Source organism: Dromaius novaehollandiae, chromosome W (assembly GCF_036370855.1).
Source record: "Dromaius novaehollandiae isolate bDroNov1 chromosome W, bDroNov1.hap1, whole genome shotgun sequence".
Lineage (NCBI taxonomy): Eukaryota > Metazoa > Chordata > Aves > Casuariiformes > Dromaiidae > Dromaius > Dromaius novaehollandiae.
The window spans coordinates 44,385,655-44,407,011 of NC_088130.1; the positions used below are offsets into that span (position 1 = coordinate 44,385,655).

At 37.4% G+C, this 21,357-nt stretch overlaps 1 protein-coding gene across 7 annotated transcripts in view; it reads left to right on the forward strand.

The window, feature by feature from the left end:
• Positions 1 to 21,357, forward strand: part of LOC135324402 (ras GTPase-activating-like protein IQGAP2) — a 126,829-nt gene that overhangs the window by 100,555 nt on the left and 4,917 nt on the right. For all 7 annotated transcript variants that reach the window (XM_064500562.1, XM_064500563.1, XM_064500567.1 and 4 more), the window contains 16 exons: positions 1,131 to 1,214; positions 1,899 to 1,970; positions 2,224 to 2,293; positions 2,615 to 2,823; positions 3,372 to 3,521; positions 4,284 to 4,447; positions 5,131 to 5,355; positions 6,002 to 6,142; positions 6,477 to 6,561; positions 8,921 to 9,153; positions 11,013 to 11,145; positions 13,781 to 13,883; positions 14,847 to 14,988; positions 18,377 to 18,464; positions 19,496 to 19,708; positions 20,702 to 20,862. In XM_064500562.1, coding sequence (XP_064356632.1) covers positions 1,131 to 1,214; positions 1,899 to 1,970; positions 2,224 to 2,293; positions 2,615 to 2,823; positions 3,372 to 3,521; positions 4,284 to 4,447; positions 5,131 to 5,355; positions 6,002 to 6,142; positions 6,477 to 6,561; positions 8,921 to 9,153; positions 11,013 to 11,145; positions 13,781 to 13,883; positions 14,847 to 14,988; positions 18,377 to 18,464; positions 19,496 to 19,708; positions 20,702 to 20,862 — 2,273 coding nt within the window. The remainder of the gene's footprint in view (positions 1 to 1,130; positions 1,215 to 1,898; positions 1,971 to 2,223; positions 2,294 to 2,614; positions 2,824 to 3,371; positions 3,522 to 4,283; positions 4,448 to 5,130; positions 5,356 to 6,001; positions 6,143 to 6,476; positions 6,562 to 8,920; positions 9,154 to 11,012; positions 11,146 to 13,780; positions 13,884 to 14,846; positions 14,989 to 18,376; positions 18,465 to 19,495; positions 19,709 to 20,701; positions 20,863 to 21,357) is intronic.

A 21,357-nucleotide genomic window follows, 5' to 3' on the forward strand; every position in this document is an offset into this window, starting at 1 on the left:
AGGGAGTGGCAGCGTTCTTGGTGTTCTCTGGTTCCAGCAGTATTACTTGGACGCGTTCAGCTTGCTGTACTCCAAAAGGAGTATAAAGGAAACTGTGCTGAGTGTGAACACTGACAAATGCACACACAACTGATTTTAAATAGTTAAATAACCGCCTCTTGTTATATGCAACTTATTCAACTCTTAAACACAACAGCAACAACAAAACCCAGAACTCTAATGCTAAAGAAGGAAATACAAAACAGTGGACAACTGATTTTTATTTTTGGCATTTGTATTTACATATTTTAACCATTCATGGTAATATGTGCTTTTAGAGCTTGTTTGTTGGATTGAGTTTTCATTTTTCCGTATGGTGTCCAGGCTTAGTAAAGGACTGTACTGTTTTGAGGAATTCAGTGCCTATGGTCAGGTTCAAAAGTGTCTGGAGAACTTTTTGTAAACAAAGTTCTTATCTGATTGTTTTCCGTGGGCATTAAAATAGAAATGGCTTGTGAAAAGCCAGCTAATGGAGAATAAGACTGGTGGAGTAGAGATGAAAGGCAAAATAAGGTTAAGGCCAAGAGACATTATCCTTGTTGTTGAGGTCCTTGCCAAAAGTTTGCTTTTGGGCTAGTGAAGGGAGAGCCAAGTTGAGGGTATTAGGAAGTTACATCCCCTGTGGTAGAAGAAGATGGTTCTGAGTGACCTTGGCAGGCTGATAATCTTAGACCAGAGACTGGGGGAAGGAGGCCTGGGCTGGGCAAGAATGGTGGGGGGGCAGCTTTTGGATGTAATGGGAAAAGGGAGACTGAGTTTGCCTGTGTGCAGGGTTCAGCCGGTGACTGGGCTGTTAAAGGTTTTGGGTGACAAAAGACAGAGTAAGGATGACCTCAGGCGATGGAGGGGAAATGACATATGATGACAAAGTTTTGTGCAAAGATCGGTCAAAATTCACATGGAACCTATATGGGCATCTTTAAAATATAGAGGGACAGCCCTGCTTTTACTGATGGCTTACCTGTCTTTTTACCATAACAGCAGTTTTTCTGTACAAGATAAACAGTGCTGGTGATTTTAGTGTATATATGTAGACTTGAATAAATACTAGTCTATTATTAGTAATAAGTCTCCTGCCTTTTATAAAATAGGCTTTCTGGAAAGGATACAAACAAAGGAAAAGCTATGTTGACAGATTAAAGGTGCTTCAAGACAATGTTGCTGCTATTGTCAAGGTAAGATTCCATCTGTATTGAAGAGCTTGGGTATATTCATGAATTGTTATGATTTTCCGCAGCCTGGGAATCTGAGACTGTAACAGTAAAAATTGAACAGACTTTGCTTTCAGAAACTTGCATGATGTTGAAAGCTCTTAAATTGGCTGTTTCAGTAAATTAATTCTTGAATGTTAAGTGTTTGGCTTCCAATGTGCTTTGAGCTTGAGAGACTTCCTTACAGTTGCCTTTCCATAACACTGAATTAGAAAATATTGGAGCTGACAGAGTAGTGTCATTTCATTAAAAGCTGTCAAATATATCTGTCCGGAAAGTGCTAGGTTTCCTATGGGATGCTAATAGGATACTATATCATGAGTAGATCACTAGTAGATCACAGCTAGGATATTCATTTCCTATCTCTGAGGGAGACTGTGTGAATGAGAGCTGAGACATGAAGGCAGCATTATCTTTGGCAAGTCATTTCTACACTCCAGTGGTAGAGCCTTAAATTCAACCTGTGATTTCAGTCAAAGCCTCCATCTGGTCACTGAACTATAGGAGCCCAATAGTATGGTCATCCGTCCCCAGATATGACAGCACAGCATGCTTATAGCAGGGGACTGTCAGAAGGTAGTTTAACATCCACCATACCTACCCACCGCGCTTTGTGCAGTGTATATTAAGTTTTTATTTAACTTTCAGATTCAGTCATGGGTCAAAATGTGGCTAGCAAAGAGAGCTTATAGGAAACGTCTGCAATACTTCAAGGATCATGTAAGTACTTTTCCTCCATTTTCAGTATAGAGCATTAAAATGACTGCAAGTGCACTGGAATCTCAGGAATGAGTACACAGATTCTGCAGGATGTTTCTGAGCAGAAATTTATCCTAACTGCAGATCTTCATGTGTTTTTTCCCCAGTGACACTAAGTCTTTATCTAGATACCTATATTCATCATGTTACACAAAACATGAACTGTAGTTTAGAGGTTTCTTGATTCTTTGTGCCTAATCTTGGTCCCTTCTAGAATGAAGAAATTGTGAAGATACAAGCATTTCTCAGAGCAAATAAAGCTAGGGAGGACTACAGAACACTAAGTAAGTGGTAACAGTTAAACATGGTATGTCCGAAGAGATGTATGTTACTGTGTTCAGTCATTTTTAAAATTTTCATGCAGGATTTGAGTTTCCCATTCTTCTTCAAAAGCAGCTGCAAGTATTTGTAAACAAATTGTTTTACAGCTACAGCTGTTTTCCAAAGCTGTGCTTGCACAGGATGACAAAAATATTTTACCCTTGTCCTAAATGGCATGAAATTCTCTGTAGAGTTCAGAGTTTTTCTGTAGGGACCAGTTCCCTGACTGTCTTGTGCATGTTCAATGTTATGTAAACTAACAAGCCTATTTACTGTGACTACAGTTGGTGCTGAAAATCCGCCCTTGACTGTCTTGCGCAAATTTGCCTACCTCTTGGACCAAAGTGACTTAGACTTTCAAGAAGAACTAGAAGTAACAAGGTTAAGGGAAGAAGTGGTTACAAAAATCCGATCCAATCAACAGCTGGAGAAAGACTTGAACTTAATGGATATAAAGATTGGACTACTGGTGAAAAATAGAATCACTCTTCAGGTCAGTGGACTCTGTTGAAGCACCCTTGGTAGCATGCACTGGACAGTTTTCTGTGTTCAAGCAAAGCAGGTTTAGTTAAAATACTCCTGGGAAAGGAAGCACTTTCTTTGCTTGTTTTAAGTTATCTGGATAGCTGAATGTGACTTGCATTAGAGATTACTCTGTTCCAAGTGGTATGTCAGTTTACTACTGAATGTCACTCTTTTGCTACTCGTAAGCAATAGTAATTGCTTGTTAGATTTTAAGCATCTTTTCTGTGGTAGAATGGAATAGACCTCAAATTATTTGAGCTTGTTCATTGTAACTAAATAATGAATGAGTCTGTACATGAGATTGGGTTACCTAGACAGTCATTGCTGGCAAGCTGTAATGGCGATGAGATACACTTAAACATGTTCAAAACACCAGTTAGTGAGTAGAGCAAAACATGCAAAATTGCTAATAAAGGACCCTGTAAGAATGACACCAAAATGGTTGAAAGATGTTATTTTTCCACCTTGTCTTTTTTGTGAATATATAACCTAAACCTTTGATCATCGTGTCTGCAGGATGTGGTACTGCACAGTAAGAAACTTAACAAAAAGAGCAAAAATCAGCTGGAAGAGATGGTTATGGTTGACAAACAGGGTATCAAAGGTTTGAGTAAGGAGAGAAGAAAAAAACTGGAGGCTTATCAACATTTATTCTACCTTTTACAGGTAAGTTTTAATGTAGAAGCTAAAAACCACACATTGCTAAAGACAAATTAAAAGTATATCGCTCGTTTTGTTTTAGTGCTTTCATTGGTGATCATGAAAAGATCTCCAAAGGACTATATTACGTAGACCACAGTAAACACCATCATCATCTTCTAATATTACTGTAATTGAGAATATCCTTGTTGTCTTTAAACTGTGCAAGAAATAGCTGTTTTATTCTTGAGAATAACTTCAGTCAATGTTGAAGCCAAAGAGAGGTTTTCCATGTATCTTTTAGTCCACATAAATTACTGTTGTCTTTACATTGTATGTAGGGAAAAGGAAGCTGTCTGTTATGCATTTGACAGCATATATGCATCTGGCTTTGTTTTTTTTATTAATCTCAACTCATCTAAGCTATTTTAGAGGAATTTTAGATCTTCCCAGGACAGATACCCTCTAAAACTTAAGAATATACATACTATGCAGTGTCTTTTTGGTAGATATTGCCTTCACTTAGCGTTGGATACGTAGAGCTAATGCACAAAAGTACTATGTTTAGAGACTTCCAATAAAATCCTTACCTATGCCATTTGCACAGAGCAGTATTCAGTGTTTCTTATGCATAAATATTTGGGCAAAAAAGTAAAGCTAGTGTAAAAAAAAAAAAAAGTGATGTATATGGGAATCAATGTAATTTTAGAGTTAATGGAAATAAAGTGCTGCCCCCAAAGTGTGGGTAGTTCATCTAAGAAAATAGAATTTGAATCATTTGTTTTGTAGACTAATCCCACGTATCTGGCGAAGCTGATTTTCCAGATGCCTCAAAACAAATCAACGAAATTTATGGATACAGTCATCTTCACTCTATACAACTATGCTTCCAATCAGCGAGAAGAATATCTGCTTCTCAAGCTCTTTAAAACTGCTCTAGAAGAGGAAATAAAGTATGTACATTTACTAGAAGACTTTAGTTAACTTGTCTTACAGATAGGTGAATGAATTCCTTAATCAAATTCTTTAAAGTAGAATTCATTCATAATTTTGTAATTGTTATAAAATTGTATATATAGTTTTGCCATGAGAGAAATTTGTGCTTTCAGGATGGTGTAACTTATTTCTAGCTCAAGCTATTTTAGATTCAGAGAAATTTTTCTATGGTGGAGAAATCTTTTTGTATGATAGATCACTTGAAAGGGTAAATACTAGTTTCTGTACTTTTCTGCTTGAGTATGAAAGGTTGGAGAAAGTCTGGTTTGTTTTCTTTGTGGAAACATGTGCTCTGTAAGTCTAGAGTTGGTGGTTTATCGTGAAATAATTTATACACTTAACAGGTATCTGCTGATCAGATGTTTGGGCCTGAATCAGGTATAGATTAGCTGCTGCACACTACATACCGCGTTCCAGGGACATTATTTTAGCTTATATAATAATTCAGCAAGTAACTTCTATAATCTTGTCTTATATGAAAGTCTAATAAATAAGCTGTATAAACATGCTTCAGCATGTAAAAAGCTGTTAGGATACTGAAAGGATGCTTTCAAAAGTGTGGTTTTGAAAAATATGTTTAGAAAACATGGATAACTGTGTACGTAAGTCAGATCTGAGAAGTGTTCTGCTTTTGATGCAGCTCTAAGGTAGATCAGATACAGGATATTGTCACTGGAAACCCCACTGTCATTAAGATGGTCGTCAGCTTCAATCGAGGTGCTCGTGGGCAGAACACTCTACGCCAGCTCCTGGCCCCGGTGGTGAAGGACATCATGGATGACAAGTCCCTCATAATCAACACTAGTCCTGTGGATGTGTACAAGGCATGGGTAAACCAGTTAGAAATGCAGACTGGTGAGGCCAGGTGAGTGAGGAGGTTGGATATGTTATAGTCTCTCTTAAATACTTGAGGGATCCCTCAGTTCAGCTCCTTTTCTGACAAATTTTGCTCATGTCTGTCACATGTGTCTACCCATTTCCCTCATCTCCCCACAACACAATGAGATTTTGGAGGGGGTGGGGAGGGGTGCTTGAAATACTCTAATCTGTTCCAAACAGAAGGATCATTTTGCTGGCCATGAACTTTGAGTCATTTCCATCATAGCCTTTACTAGTGTAGTAAGCTATGCCATGGAAGAATTTGCAGCCTTATGCCCAGGGTTTGTAACAGCATCTGTTAGCAGTGCCCTGTGCTTCTGAGGAGCTGCACTAGGATGAAGAAATTCATGCTTGGGACTTTTAAAATCTGCTTTGAAAAGAGATTCCGCTTTTGTAAGTAGGGGAAGGCACATGATGGCATGTTGTCCCCCTGCTCCAAAAACAAACAAAAACAAACAAAAAACCAAAAAACCCACCACCCTAATCTGAGAATCTAATTATTTAACCAAATTCAGCTGTATTTGCCTTGTCTAATGTGTTTTTTCTGTTCAGTGATGACCTTACAAGGCCAAACAAATTGTATTTTAGTCTCAAATACATTTAGGCTGATTTAATGTCTGTTTGCTTTGCAGCAAATTGCCGTATGATGTAACCACAGAACAAGCATTAACACATACAGAAGTAGTCAATAAATTGGAATCATCGATTCAGAGTTTGCGAGCAGTAACTGACAAAGTTCTCACATCCATATTCTCATCTCTCAATATGATGCCGTAAGTGCTGGGCTAGGACTCTCCAGGCTGCAGTTTGTGTGCACAGTCAAGCTTTATGCAAAGTTCATCCTTTCAAATTACATGGCTTGTGATATGTGCCTCTTTAATGACTTCTCCAGTAGAGGGAGTGGTTTCTCCACATCACAGAACCCTACTCTGCTATAGCCTAGTGAATCTCTACCTGTATGTGAAACTTTTTGTAGTTCCATTATCATCATCTTTTGTGTTTTAAGTGGCTGATGAAAAGAACCAGTATCTTGGCTGACTAGAATGATTTGTTTGTGTTTCATCTAAGTCTTTCCATTATTTTCCTTTTCATCTGTTCTACATGTAGTTATGGAATGAGATATATAGCCAAAGTTCTGAAGAGCTCGCTCCATGAGAAATTTCCAGATGCAACAGAAGATGAACTATTAAAGGTAGACTTCTGAGGGCAAACTGCCAGCAGCTTGTTCTTTTTATGCCAAAAGGGATTTTTATTGACAGTGTAGTAAGGACCTGAAAAGATCTGCATTTATTGAAGAAATTCAGTCCTTGGGTTGCAGAGGGGCGGTGGAAGGGTGGGGAGAAGGGAACTCTGTTGCCACAATCTAGCTTCTGTAATCTGGGTACTCAACAATTCCTGCAGAAGATGATGCTCAACCTGTGTTGGGGACAATCAGATCTGTAATAGTTCTTAAAGGGTTGGAATTTATCTGAATCACCTTTTTTTTGGTTTTGTCCTCCTGTTCTTTCCTCCCAGCAGTCTTTTCCTGGAGAGCACTGTGGTCTTAACTCTTTTTTTCTCACCTGAGATTAAGTTAGGATAATAAAAATACATGTATTGGAAAAATAATTGAAGTAATACTATAATTTAAAAACCATGAGGAAAGGGCTCTAAGAACAAATTGCAAGTAGAATCTTCCGTTACACCTAAGATGCTTGTAAAAGTTGTGGGAATGACATTTTCACAGGCTGAAAAGTAAATTGTGTTGAGTGATAAGTATGTTACTGGCACAGTGCCTATCTCTAACCTGTCACAGCTACTGTGCTTCTTTAGAGGACTTGGGGGGAATAGCTCCATGAGCCTTCCATCCAACTGAGACACTGACACCTCATGAGAATTGAAACTACTTGCATTTTAATAAAGATGGTTTTATGCATGTTTATTGAAATAGTTCTAAAATCATGAGGCATTCATTTCAATGAGACTTCTTATTATCCTTCAAAAAGATGCTGTTTGGTGTTAAATTTTTCCTGGAGCCAATTTAGAAGACTTCAAGCTCCTCTGCTGAAAATTTGATTCTGTTTTTGTGTGTTTAAACAATACATTGAAATCCTTGCAAGCAGCATTTATGAAGTTCTTCTGTCTACCACTCTAGCAATGCAGACTAAAGTGTTGCTCAACTTATGAAATAAGTAGCAAATTGATTCAGCATAAGGCACCCAGGTAAAAGCCCTTGAGTTTGTATGCTGGAGGTTCTGCAGGTGGCTGCACAAGCTGAGGCTAATTACAGAAAGAAAAGTCCTGCTTATTGATGGGACCAGGACTAATGCGAAACAGTTGTCTGCATGATACAAGTTACTGTAATATCACTGTAGAAACTTCTGTTTCAGATAACCTGTTAACTGGTCTTTTAAGGCTGTGTGAAGTGCTCTTTGGAAACAGTGTCTTACCAGTGAATACAGTAGAAGCTGTCAGGGATATTTAGCACTTCAGAGAACAAACCTCTGGAGCTGAACCTAGCAAAATTTTAAAAAGTTATGTGTTTACGTTGACACATTCAACTCAGTCTTGCAGTAGCTGATCTAATGTCAGTAGGACCAAACTGAAACCTGATGGTAGAAATTCCCTAATGTTCATAAGGATGCTTAAAAAGGCACAACTTCTGGGCCCAAAGAAGGGCAATAAATGCTGTTTAATTGACAATGACTGTGCTTTTTATTACAAAGTTTGGAATACGTATGATTTTTTTCTCCTGTGGAGAAGCAATCAGAGGAAAATAAGAACTGAGCCAGAGCCTAACAGATGTATAGGACTATTGTCTTTGAGGAGCTGTTAGGATAAAGTTTTGATTCCACTCCTATGGATGTGTGTGTTTAAAACATGAATAAACCTGAGCTTTTGTGCTAACTACCTGTTATTGGGGCACCTGCCAGAGTTCATGCATGTTGGAAAAATTCGTCATGAAATGGACGTCTAATTTTCTCATCTATAACAGTGCAATAAATTTTTAAGAGCCACCTTTAACTGAACATTTTATTCAGAAATTTTATTATTCTAAAGTTCAAAAATAGCAAACTCTAAATATGGTCTTCAATTATTTCTGGCATTTGTTGGAAGATTTGTTGGAATACAAAGTAGAATATTTCCAAAGATGTCTGTCTGGAATATATTTCTGACAGTCAAAACCAGATCATCGTTTTTTTCATAAGTAATCTAATTTGAATTGAATTTCAAACATTCTAGGCTCTTTAATAAGTAATTGTTTAATGTTTTGGCAAGATCTTGTTTAAGAAAGTGATTGGTTTGGGATGGGAGAGTGTATTTAATCCAGTGTTTGTCTTATTATTGTTTGTGGTGTGGTGCCCATTATTATGCTTGAATCTTTTTATACAAGGCCACAGACTTTTTCAGCTAACCACGTAGAGAACACTTATGTTTTAGGAGTGTTTCCCCACAGTTTTCTACCACCAATTCCTGTGTCTAATTCAGAAGTAGAAGTGTTTGATCATGTTTTGTAAAAATGTAATTAGTGTATGCAAAGGGAAGATCTCTTAAAACTGTTTTTCTTTTAGATTGTTGGAAACCTCCTGTATTATCGCTACATGAACCCTGCCATTGTTGCTCCTGATGGTTTTGACATAATTGATATGACAGCTGGGGGCCAGATACACCCTGATCAGAGGCGGAATCTAGGTTGTGTTGCGAAAGTCCTGCAGCATGCTGCTTCTAACAAACTCTTTGAAGGAGAGAGCGAACATCTTTCATCTATGAACACCTACCTCTCGCAGACATACCAGAAGTTCAGGTGTGAAAAACTCTTCCCAATAGCTATACTCTGAGAATTCTGTTCTGGGATGAATAAGGCAGATGAACTAACATATATGAATTCTTAGGGGGAAAAAAATCACTTTGCTACAAGTTAGAAATATTGAGTGATCTGTCATAGTCTGCTTCAATTTTCTCAACAGTGAGAAGTAACATGCTGTATTTCAGCATCAGCATTGCTTTAAGAACTGATCCATCCTGCTGATTTGGTTGCAGTTAGACTTTTTAGTGACAAATAGATTGTGTGAACAAAATGGAATGATTTATTATTTAGCAGAAACAATGTGTTCTTCCAGTGGCCAGAGCAGCTGACTGTTTTGTCTCAGGAAAAAATTTCTCAGTGATGAAAAAGCTGCATTTTTTGTTTTTATTCTTTCATCTTTGCTGAGACAATTATAGGAAACTGCATGTTTTGCCAAAATGTCTCTTTGGGAATTACAGACTCCAGATACTGTAAGTTGTTTGGAATTAACAACCACCCTAAAAGATGGCGCACTATTAGCTTGTAGTGTTCTTCTATCTTGTGACAAACTCATAACTTCTGTCTTTAACATCTGTCTGAAATGAAAGCAAAAGTTCATATAATGGGTTTCCTTGAGAGGAGGGGCATGAACAAAGATACGTAAGCAGCTAAGTCATTCTGTTTGTTAAAGTACTTAAGAGAATGACATAAATGTGAAGAGAAAATAGGGTGGAGAAGTGTTGAAGTAGGGAGAGTAGCAAAGTTAAGGAGAGAACCTATTCCAGTCGGCTCTTGATCACTACAACCTCACTTCCAGCTAAGTTACCTTTTTACAGAACTGAGCCTCTGTGAAGGTCTGTACCTGAACAGAAGTGCACTCCTGGGACAGACAGTGGCCACTCTCAATGACCCTTTGTACCCTACCAGCAACTGCAGTTGCTCTTTTGGCAATGTTAGCAGCAACCAACTTTTTAGTATCTATTCATGGACTGGTGTGTGAATTGGTCAAAGGCTTTTTTGAACTCTCTGATACAGTCTGCCTCCACAAACTACTGGTGCAGCAATTTACCGAAAGTTGTTACCTGTTGGTTAAAGTAGTACTTCCTCTTGCTTATTTGAAACAAATCTACTAGTTTCCTTGCATGCCTGCTCATCCTGTTACTGTGGGGTGTGGTGAATAAATTCCGCATTCAGCTTATGTAACACCATTGATTTTGTAGAACTTGATTGAGTCCCTCCTCAGTCTTTTCCCCTCCAAACTGAGGGGTCCCAGCTGTTTTTTAATGCCAAATTTAAAGGTCCTCTGAGCCTGAAACTTGCATTGTACTCAACAGTGCAGAGGCTGGCACAGTTCAGGAGAAGCTAAGAGAAATTCTCTGACAAGAGCCCCTTGCGCTGTGTGCCTGCCCCATGGGTCGACAGCTATCAGCGCAAGCTGTTTCTTGGTTGTCTGTGCACATCCTTCAAACTGCCAGAAACTTGGAGAGACGAGACTTTTTCTCCTTGGGAAGTGGTTCTCTGTTATCCCCATGTGTGGTAGTCAAGTCAAAGTAACTTCTGAAGCATTAACTCAAACTTGCAGCATCAGTCCAGATTCTTCTAAACATCTAAAATTTACCAAGTTATCACTCCTTGTTGAATAAGGAGAAAAATCTTATGTTGAAAATAATCTTTTTTCCATCTTTGCTGGATAACAGGTAATATTTAATCATTTGTATTGATGTATCACTGTCTCTGATAGGTTCTTTCAAATGTTAAGCATAGATTATAAGAGAAATGTAATGCATGTCAGGTGTTTGGTTGTGTTCTTTATACAGTCTAATTGAAGTGAGTGTACAGGGAACAACTATGTAACAGTCTTCCTCATTTTCTGTTAGGAACTTTTTCCAGTCGGCATGTGATGTTCCTGAGCCAGAAGAGAAATTCAATATCGATGAATACTCGGACATGGTGACGCTTAGCAAACCTGTCATATATATTTCCATTGAAGAAATTATCAATACCCATTCAGTAAGTTGATGAAAATATTTACCCATGGTTTAAAATGTATATTCTATGAAATAATTGCAAAAAAAGTTTTCTAAGGAAAGTTTTAATTTTTTTCAATTTCTTTGGAAAGAATTTCTTCAGTTCAATCTCTGAAATGCTACGGAATTGAGTATTAGCTTTTTTCCCTAGAAGACTACTTCCATGTCCAAATATTGTCTTTAATGACAATGAAAATACAACATTTTATGATGGGAGGAAAAAGAAACAGATTTTTTGATCTCATGTAATGTGTGTCATTTCTTATTTCTAATTACAAATACTTCCCTGTCTTGGTTAAGAAAGTGAGCCCAATTTGAAGAAGTTCCTTTGGCTCTGGGAAAAGAGGAAAACTCAGTATGTTTTATGACTTTGGCATTCTGTCATATGTTGTGTTGGAAGCAGATGCAAATGTCTGATTTAGAGGGACTGAGCCAGTGGCATCCTGCCAGTTCTTTATTCTGTGTAAAGAAAAGATTAACTGCAGTCTACAGAATGACGCATTAGGGTGTAAGTTAGATATCTACCACATGGTCCTTCTAGAGCTAGGATGTTAGCTACCTCTTAGCTTGCAGCCCCGCCTTCCCTGCCTTGTTGTGTCAGATATACTCTGGAAAATGTAGAATGCTGAACTTCCAGTACTCCAGATCACAGATTAACTTTATTCAACTGTAAACTAACAGCTTAGTCTAATAATAAGAGTATTTGCTAGATGGTCTTTGTGCCTCTTTTTGCATGTAGGGTTTTTTAAGGCATAGAGGTATTCCTGCAGGTTTTCAATCAGAAATTACATGTAAGCATCAGTCTCTTAGTCAAACAGTCCTTTTAGTAGAGCTGTTGCATCTTTAATTACCATGTTATTTTGTATTAGCTGATAAAACAGTCTAAAAATATGAAATAATTTAATGAAAGTAAATTGCCAAACAAAGTAGGAGGTCAAGGAGATGGTCTTTTTTGATAACCTCACTTCTAAACACTCTTGCCTGGGGAATGCAAGTAATTATGTCCAAAGTCCATACATTGTCTATGTGCAGCACATCCAGCACCTTATCCTCCTTGTCCCATGACACCGCTTCCACCAAAATTTCTGTGGGAGTCTAAGCCTTCATCTTTGAGTCCTCTTCTCCCACTACACCTTCCCTACAAATGTAAATTCAACTTTCCATTCTGTTCTTACAACTTAAAAAATTTAGTTTGTGTAACAGGAGACCCATAAACATCTTGTCTTTTGTAATGTCTAGCTCAGAAACTTAAGAAGTTCTTAAACCTTTCCTCTGTCATTATCTCCTTTGGCACTTGCTTAAACTTTCTTTTCATTGCATACCTCTGTAGAATGTAGCTGGAATGAAGGATGCTGGATTCATCACCTTTGTGTCCTCTCTCTTCCCCATACATCTTTTGTCCTTATCCCAAATAATTTACATTGCAAATGTATTTCCTTCTGTGCTTTTATAACATTAAGCGTGGTGGAGTTTTAATCAGTATGAGTAGTGCTTCTCAGCAATACTCATAATAAATTCAGTGTTGTGTATGGTATAGGGTAGCTGCTTCCCATAAGACTGAGGGAAAGTAGTTTAAAACAAGTTACTAGTTATGGACCTGTAATGCTCGCTTCTGTCTTGTGAGTAGGTGTGAAATGCTAGTATGTCTTTGTTTTCTGGACATGGGCTTTTTAGTTGTCAGTGTATTTCTGGTAAACAGTAACTTTTGAGTCAATATAGCTTTGCAGTGTTTAAAATCCTGGAATTTTCTGGAATTTTTGGCAACAGTGTATGCTTTGCTGTAGTTAAACTTCAGTGAAGCTTGTTGACACTATGCCTTTCCATCAGGCTTTCAGGTAAGGAATATTCCCACTTTGGGAATGGACCGTCGAATCTAGCAGTCAGTAATACTGCTGGCTGTATCTGACTCTGCATGAAGTCATTTTTTCTCAATAATAAAGGATGTTTACAAGGTAATATTACTGCCCCATTCGTGGCTTTTTCTAACTTGGCTTACCAATCTTTTTGTGGCTTCAAAAAAAAAAAAAAGTTTAGGGAACATGCCCAGCTACATTATTGTGGATATACTCACAAATCTGTAGCTTCTATTAGAAATTATGAAGCAGCAGGTGCTGCATACCTAGTTTCTCACTTTCAAATGAAGACAGTCATTTGTGAAAGGTATCACTTACAATGCTGGAGTTCAGAAAAGCTACTGGAATGGATATACAGAAAAAGCAGGCATCTTCTATGCACTGCTGACACTGTCTTCATTCCTTTGTCTACCTAGCTCTGGATGCAGCATTATGATGCTGTGCTTTGGTTGATAGCTCTTACTGCTACTTTATCAGCCTTACTTTGTTAGTTCTGCAGGCCAATCTTTAAACTCCCTTCTGTTCGGCTGTGATAATCAGCATTCCACAGGGAAGGCGGCAGGCTGCCTTGCAGCAGAAACAATTCTACATCTCTGGTCTAGAACTGAGCATGCTTTTTTGTCTTTTTTTCTTTTTCTTTCTCTCCTTCTCTTTGGGTCCTCCATAATCTGTGTTTGCTCAGCATTTAGTCTCCAGATTTATTTACAAATATAAAGAAATTGGGTACGTTTTTCAGATGATGACTTCATTTACGTTTGTTTATAGCTACTATTAGAACACCAGGACGCCATTGCCACTGAGCCTAATGACCTGCTGAATGAATTGCTGGAAGGACTAGGACCCGTTCCCGAAATAGAGTCTTTCCTTGGTATGTTGCTCTTCATCTTTATGGTTAACTTCACTCTAGGGGTATAATCGAATGGGGGCTGGATTTAAATACTGCAAGATACACACTCCCATGTTAAAAGCTTCTTCATTTGCTATGGAATTCTTCTCTGAAGTCTTTTTGTTGCATCTTTTCCATAGCCAAACCTTCTAAAGATGGAAATCATTGCGGAGTTGTTCAAACAATGTGACAGCAATGTTTGACAGCATCTTCGAGATGTGAAAGGTTCTAATTGCAGTATTCACTCTGAAGATTAATGATGTGATACAAAATTGTAATGCTGTTTCTAGCAGAACAATCTTGTGCTCAAATTGCAAACAGAAAACTAGTGGTCTTTTGTAATAACCTGACCTTGAGTTTTGTTAGTGTTGGCTAGAAACTTACAAAAACAGCACTGAGAAGTCTTAAAACAGCAGTTTAAATTGGGACTTAATTATCCAAATAAAGGTTTGGTTTTTTTAAAAAAAGAAACTATTAGAAAGTTATAAGGAGTAAATGATACTTACTTTGCCTTAGTTGTACTAGGATGGAAACTGTGGCTTCCTGGCTTAGAAGGACAGCATGAGTATTACCAGAGTCCAAGTGAATAGCCTATTACCATAGCTACTGCTCTTTCATTTTTCATTATTACCACATTAGGACTAAGGATGTTAAATTGCATGTATTTTTTGGTTTGAAAAAACATGAGTTTCTTGCAGATTAATACCTTGAAAATAAAGAAGTGGTGGCATTTCCAAAATATTCTAACTGGTCAGATGGCTTATAGTTTTGACTGCTCAATGTCCAGTAGAATAACTGCTTCTAAATGGATGGGCTATTTAATAAACTTAACAAAACTTCTGATGACATATAAAAAGTGATTTCTCTAGCTTATTGTTCTGTTTCATGCACTGACTCCTGAGGAAGATACCAAACTGGAGTAAAAGACATGTTTCCTCCTTACAGGGGAAGGAGCTGTTGATCCCAATGACCCCAACAGGGAAAGCACACTGAATCAGCTTGCAAAAACAGAGATTTCACTGTCTCTAACCAGCAAATACGAGTTACGAGAAGGTGAAGATCAGGATCTCAAAAGCCTGATGATAAAGTATGTTTCCTCAAAAACCTACATTCTTACAATAGTTTTCTCAAAAACAAGTTGCTTCCACTTTGTATTCCTGCCTAAGTGCATTTTTGAGGCCCTGAGTACACTCAGATTTCAAAGACCAGCGAGTGTTCAGTCCCACTCAAACTTTTGAAGAAGTCAGAAAAACTGTCAGTTCTTCCAGTATGTTTATCTTCCCATAAGCTTACTGCCATTTTTGTTTTGGACCATGACTGGATCATTTTTTAACCTACTATGTGCTCTTCCTTGAAGTTATAAAAGCATTTTGTTTTAAAGCATCACTGCATTGGAAGTCAAAGTGAAATTCTGTCTATGCTTGTAAGGGGGGTAGACAGCGTCAAACCATCCTCTCCTCTCCCTCAAATGAAAACATTTCCCTGACCTACTGCCATCAGGCATTTGAACAGGATGCGACTGTCACTTCAGCTTGAATAATACATGCCTATGCAGGGAAAGGAAATAATGTTTATTTTATTCTTTTTGGTCAGCAGATTAAGAAATGAGTACCAGGATAAACTATAGGCTACTTTAGAGTCCAAAATCTTTTGATAAAATTATTTATTATCAAATTAATATAACCTCTTTAGAAATTATTTAAAATTAACCAGAATAAGGATAGACTTATTTAAGATCCTGGTGCTGTTTGAACAAGGAAGTTCCCTTGTATTACTTCACTTATTCTTACCCCACAAGTGTGAAGGCTAGGAGTTCACTTCAAGGTAAATAGACATATAAGTATTTAACATCATTGCAGGCATCATTGCAGGGAGTGTAGATACAGGCTTTAATTCAACTTTTACCTGTTAATTTTTTTCCTAAATCAAAATTCAGTACAATGAATTTATTAGGTAATATGTAAAGTTTTGCTACTGAAGCAAGTTCTTAAGTGTTATGGCTGCAGTGAACAGTGCAATTTGTATAACTCTTAACCATAAATGACTGTTTGAAGTTTGGGGGGAAAAATCTAATTTTAAGTACAAGAAAACTTAATATTTAGCCTAAGAGGAAAAGGTTTTCTTCACGATAAGTTATGCACACTTGATATGTCAAACTTTTTTTTTGAGCTTATTGTTAAATATAATATGAGCTATCAAGTAAAGTGACTGCAATGACAATGCTAAATTGGGGCTGAATTATGTCACTTGGGATTCAGGAGACAAGGGCTCTGGAGTTGTTCCCAAAATGTTTTTGTAATAGAAATATGTCTACTGTTGTCTCTTTACATTATAAAGAACTTTTGCTTCCTGTCTCTTCTTTCTCTGTGTAGGAGAAAAATGTTAGCCCTTAATGGAATCCCTAAAAATATGCAAAATCAAAACTAAAAGGAAATGTCTCTAATCCTTTTCACTGTGTTGAAATATACTAAAATAGCATGAGAATTAAAAGAATTTAACTTCCCTACTGCATAAGTATTTTTAAATTTTCTTAAAATTTGACAAAGGTTACTGGAAAGTAATCTGACCTTAGAATAATTATTAACAAAATATGTCTTAAATTGCAGCAACGTCAAAAGTTAGAATAACTTACTGTTACCTTTTATGCAGGAGATGTAAATATGGATACTGTAGCACATACTCTAGTTTTCCTATCTTAATTGCATAGAAGTTTTTTTCTGCAACTGTAAAATGTTATGCATCTGGATAAAATTCATGTGTTGTAGCTGATTCACAGCATGTTCCCTGTTTATCTACAAGTGACACGCTTCTTCTGTAGAAATATCAAAGGGTTTATTTTCAAATGATTTTGTTAATTAAGGCTTCTGTGATGAACCCTAAAATTTGCAAGTACTGCTCTCCAACAAACTATACACAAGGTGCCTAGTGTATGTGGTTTGAATACCACATGCCAAGTGATACACAAATATGATGCGATACTGAACGGGGAGGAGTTTAGCCCCAAGTGTTTTGCGCCCTGTCTGGGAAACAACAAAGCTGAGTTTGAAATGGTGGCAGATGAAGCCGAAGGGAGAGGAAGTAGACGCAAGATTCATTATGTGTATCAGCCATATCAGCATAACATTAAATGTATGTTTCTAAAACTGTGCATAAAATGGTGACAGTTGCGTGCGCACACACTGGTGTTAACTGTGCTGGCAACCAACAAAGGTTGCAGATGGCGACTTCAGAATGTGAAAGCCAGGAATTCATTGTTACAGCCAAGGTGAATTAACTTTAGAGAATCTTTCTGCTTTTTTCTGGCAAATGGGAGTAAATTCCAAAAAAGTTTTTGAGGGGAAAAAATAATTTACAGCAATCCCTTGGAAGCTGTTCCATGTGTCAAAACTGCTCAGTGCAGTTACCAGAAGCTCTGGATGAGCAAACCAGTTCCCAGGAGGTATAGCATATTACCTTTTAACACAGAAGCAGCACTGCTTCAATTCTGCCTATGCTTTTGGAGTGATTCCTACAGTTTTGCTCTTTCTATGAAAACCTGACTCAAACGCAAATACCCTTAACAGAATGTTTATTGATAAAGTTGCCTGTGTGAGCAAATCCTTTGTTCTATCTCATTGTGGTTTTGTGAGAACTTCTAGTCTTGAAAACAAGCAAAAACACCTTTACATAGGTAAACTATCATTTTAAACAAAATCATGAGGCTTTATCACGGTCTTAATCATACTTCATTTTCCTCAAAAACCTAAGTTGCATCTTTCTTCAGGTTTCTGTTAATCTTTTAAGAACAGTGGGTCACAAATCGAATGAGCTGTATCTCATTTGTAATAGTGTCCTCTAAATTAACAGAAGTCTGTAACAGGATGTTCTCCGAAGAATTACAGATGAATAGGCAGCAGGAATGAGATAAACTCCTACCAAAAAAGAACTGGTTTACATATCAGGCTGTAACAGCTTGCCTTTGTTCAGTGAGGAAATGCTTCCTGTCTGTTGCCACTAGAAAAACATCTGCCCCTTACAGTGTGTGTGTAAATACACTGTGTCAGTTGTATGTTGCTCCAGAAGTTCTGCAGTCTTGAGTGCATTTCCATTTATTCAATGAATATGACCTTTAAAGTAACTGTGCATAGCTCTGGCTTTGGAAAGATGACTATTCCTAGCTGCCATTTTGTCACAGAATCATAATTAAAATCCGCTGTCTGAATGCTTGCAACATTAACAGTAATTGTTTTCGTATGTTAACTGGGTAACTATTTCCTAAAATAAAGGGAAGAGTATGTACACATTTCTGTCTTCATGTCTTTGTAGAAGCCAGTTATTCAATGTAATGTATGGAAGCTCTGAAAAATAAAATGCTAGGAAATATAAACTTTACCAAGTATCCATAATATGCTTGGTAGTTTTACTGTTGAAGAAATGAAATGCACAGCTGATCCAGTGACAACTGTTTTGTAATATTTATCTATTCCTTTAAAAAGGACCAAAAGACTTATTGTGGATGTGATACGAACACAGCCAGGGGATACGCTCTTAGAAATCTTAGAAACACCAGCAACTGCACAACAGGTAAGTGCTGCCCTATGTCTGAATAGGGAAGAAAATACTATTTTACTTACTATAGCCGAATATTTGAAATCCTTAATAGATTTCTGACTGCTTTCTCCATCATTATATAACCTATCACTATACAATAATAAAATCACCATTACTGTTTTTATAACTACTTGGCTCTAGATCTGTCAAAACATAAGACCTGCACATTTTTCAGCATATAATTGATAACAGTTGTGAAAAAATTCTTAAGTCTTTGTCAACTAATTTCAGAGACAGAAAGCATACCATTTACAATAGCTATTTTCATTCAATGCTATTACTAAAACTCTGCTGTGTTTAGCTCATATAGCCTATTCCTAATTAAATGTCAAGTGTTTTTCTGCAAACACCTAGAATAATTCTTCAATTTCTTTATATTGTTTGGAAAGAAGGCCATTACTTTCCTATGTTATAATATGACCAAAATCGTAAGGTGAATTCTTTGCTAGACTTTTTTTTTTCCCTCATGAATTTCAGTATCTTGACTCAAGTTCTCTGTCACTTAGTTTATTTGCTTAAGCAATATAAGCAAACATCTACTTGGGGAACTGCTACTTTCCTTGGTATGGGAATGGAGTGGGAACAGCTCCGAGCTGATGACTTCCCTTTTAGATATTAACACACAAAGCTACACCTCAGTAATGTGCACTCTTCAGGTTATCTCAGGATGTGCATGCATATGTAGGGGGCATATGTGAGATCTGGACAGTATTGCCACAACTAACTGAAGTCATTAAGTCTTCTGGCTGATTTCAGTCCAGCTTGAATTATTTCAGTGCAGGTCTAGATGTTGTAAGTAATTAGTTACTTATGGTATGTCAAAAAGATTTGTAAACTGAGTACTATTAAACCATATGGTATGAGGAGATAGATAAAGCCTACACCTTTATGCTTGGTTTTCTCCTTTGGAGAATCCAATGTATCTGGATACTTACAGTTATTGTGAGCTGAAAAATAACTTCAGTTTTGGCTTTTTCTTTTTTCTTTTTTTTTTTTTAACCCAGGAGTCTGAGCACTTGAAAATTGTAGAAAAACGTGCCATCTTAGATTCCAAAACTCCAGAGAAAATGAAGCACAGTCAGTCCATTTTTGAAGATGGGCAGCTACCAATAGAACAAAAGAAAAGGAAAATTCAGAGAAATCTCCGGACACTGGAACAAGCAGGATTAGTGTCTTCAGCAACTAAGTATCAAGAAATTATCAATGAGATTGCTAAGGTAAGTGGAACATGCTCCTTGTATATGATGGGTTTTTAGGAATCTAGCCTAAATCTATTCTAGCTAAAGATGTACAGTAAACAATCTTCTACAGAACACTACACTAAATTGTTATTATCCAAATAAAAACCAAATCAGCTTAGAGTTTGCCAATGAAATAAGTGAAAAGCACTCTAATGCATAACTTCCCAACCATTATGTTCAACACAAGCTTTTTAGCCTGGCAGTTACTAGTTCTGAACGAGTCTGAGCTCAAGCTCCCCTTTCACAGGCCTCACACCAGAAGCTTGCTGTGAGAAAAAGAGCTGCTGTTTACAGCATGATGGCATCTTCCTCATGTCCTCAGTATCTGTGTCATGCCCAAAGGACCACAACTGAGTTTGATACCACATGGATTCATTTAGTTCCACTCATTCACTGCCCCTGTGACTGGGGCGGGGGGGGGGATAGAAGTGATGCCAGTGTTGGACCAGTCCAGGCCTTAGCACGGACACCATGAGGTCAGCTTTACAGTTGGAAACTCCAATAGCTGACTTGGATCTCAAGGTGCTTGGTGAAAGCAGTCTGTTTGGAGGGGCTCCTGCCAGTAGCAGCACAGAAGTTATCCTGTGCTACTGCATTAGGATTTGTGGGAAATACACTGTTTGGAATGACCCACACAGTGCCCTTTCTAACCAAAATTTAACAATCTGACTTCCCTGCAATTGGCAAGGAGGTGGAAGAATCACACAAGACACCAGGAAGTTGTTCAGGGCCCATCACAGACAAAACACAAGTAGCAACATGCTTGTCACCCTCTGTTCAGTCATGTGGACTGCAGTACCCATAACTGGTACCATGTGAGAACTAATGTAATGTGGTTCATGCCTTCTCCAAGTAAATAAGTCACATTGTGTAAGTGCAGATTTGAATAGTGATAATCTGTGAGAATATTTTTTAAAAAAATCAGATTAATAAACCAATTATATTCATTAATTTCAATCTTCTATTTAGGATATCCGAAATCAGAGGAGATACAGACATCATCGAAAAGCTGAATTGGTGAAACTTCAGCAGACTCTGAATGCACTTAACTCCAAGACAGCATTTTATGAGGAACAAATTAATTATTACAACACCTATATAAAAACTTGTTTAGACAACTTAACAAGAAAGTGAGTTGAGTCTTCTTGCCCTTTAATATTTCAGCAGTTTTGAGGCCGTGTTTTATTAGCAGGGAGAGCAGGTACTATCTGTAGTTGAAAGTTCTGATGCCAACAGATTGGCAATCCATGTATTAAATAGTGCATTAGAGTTCTCCCTGTAAGGTGAACTGAAGACTGAAAAATTATCATGCATTTCTTTAAAGCTGCCTTAAAGAGGCCTGATATATATGCATGTTTTCATTGTATTTAACTGGTGCTGCTTCATAACTTTACTAGCATGCTTTGAAGTCATATGCAGCTTTGGGAAGTAATTATTGATTTTCTTCCTTCATTCAAATGATTTGTATTTGTCTTTAGAATGGAAAGATGTGAAATAAATTTAAATACTATTGTAAAAAGCAAACCAAGTCCCAAGAGGCCACAATTATTACTTTAAAATAGCAATTTGTAAGCACACAATGAATGATGCAGATGTCAAATAAGATTGGCCATTAGAGTTCACCT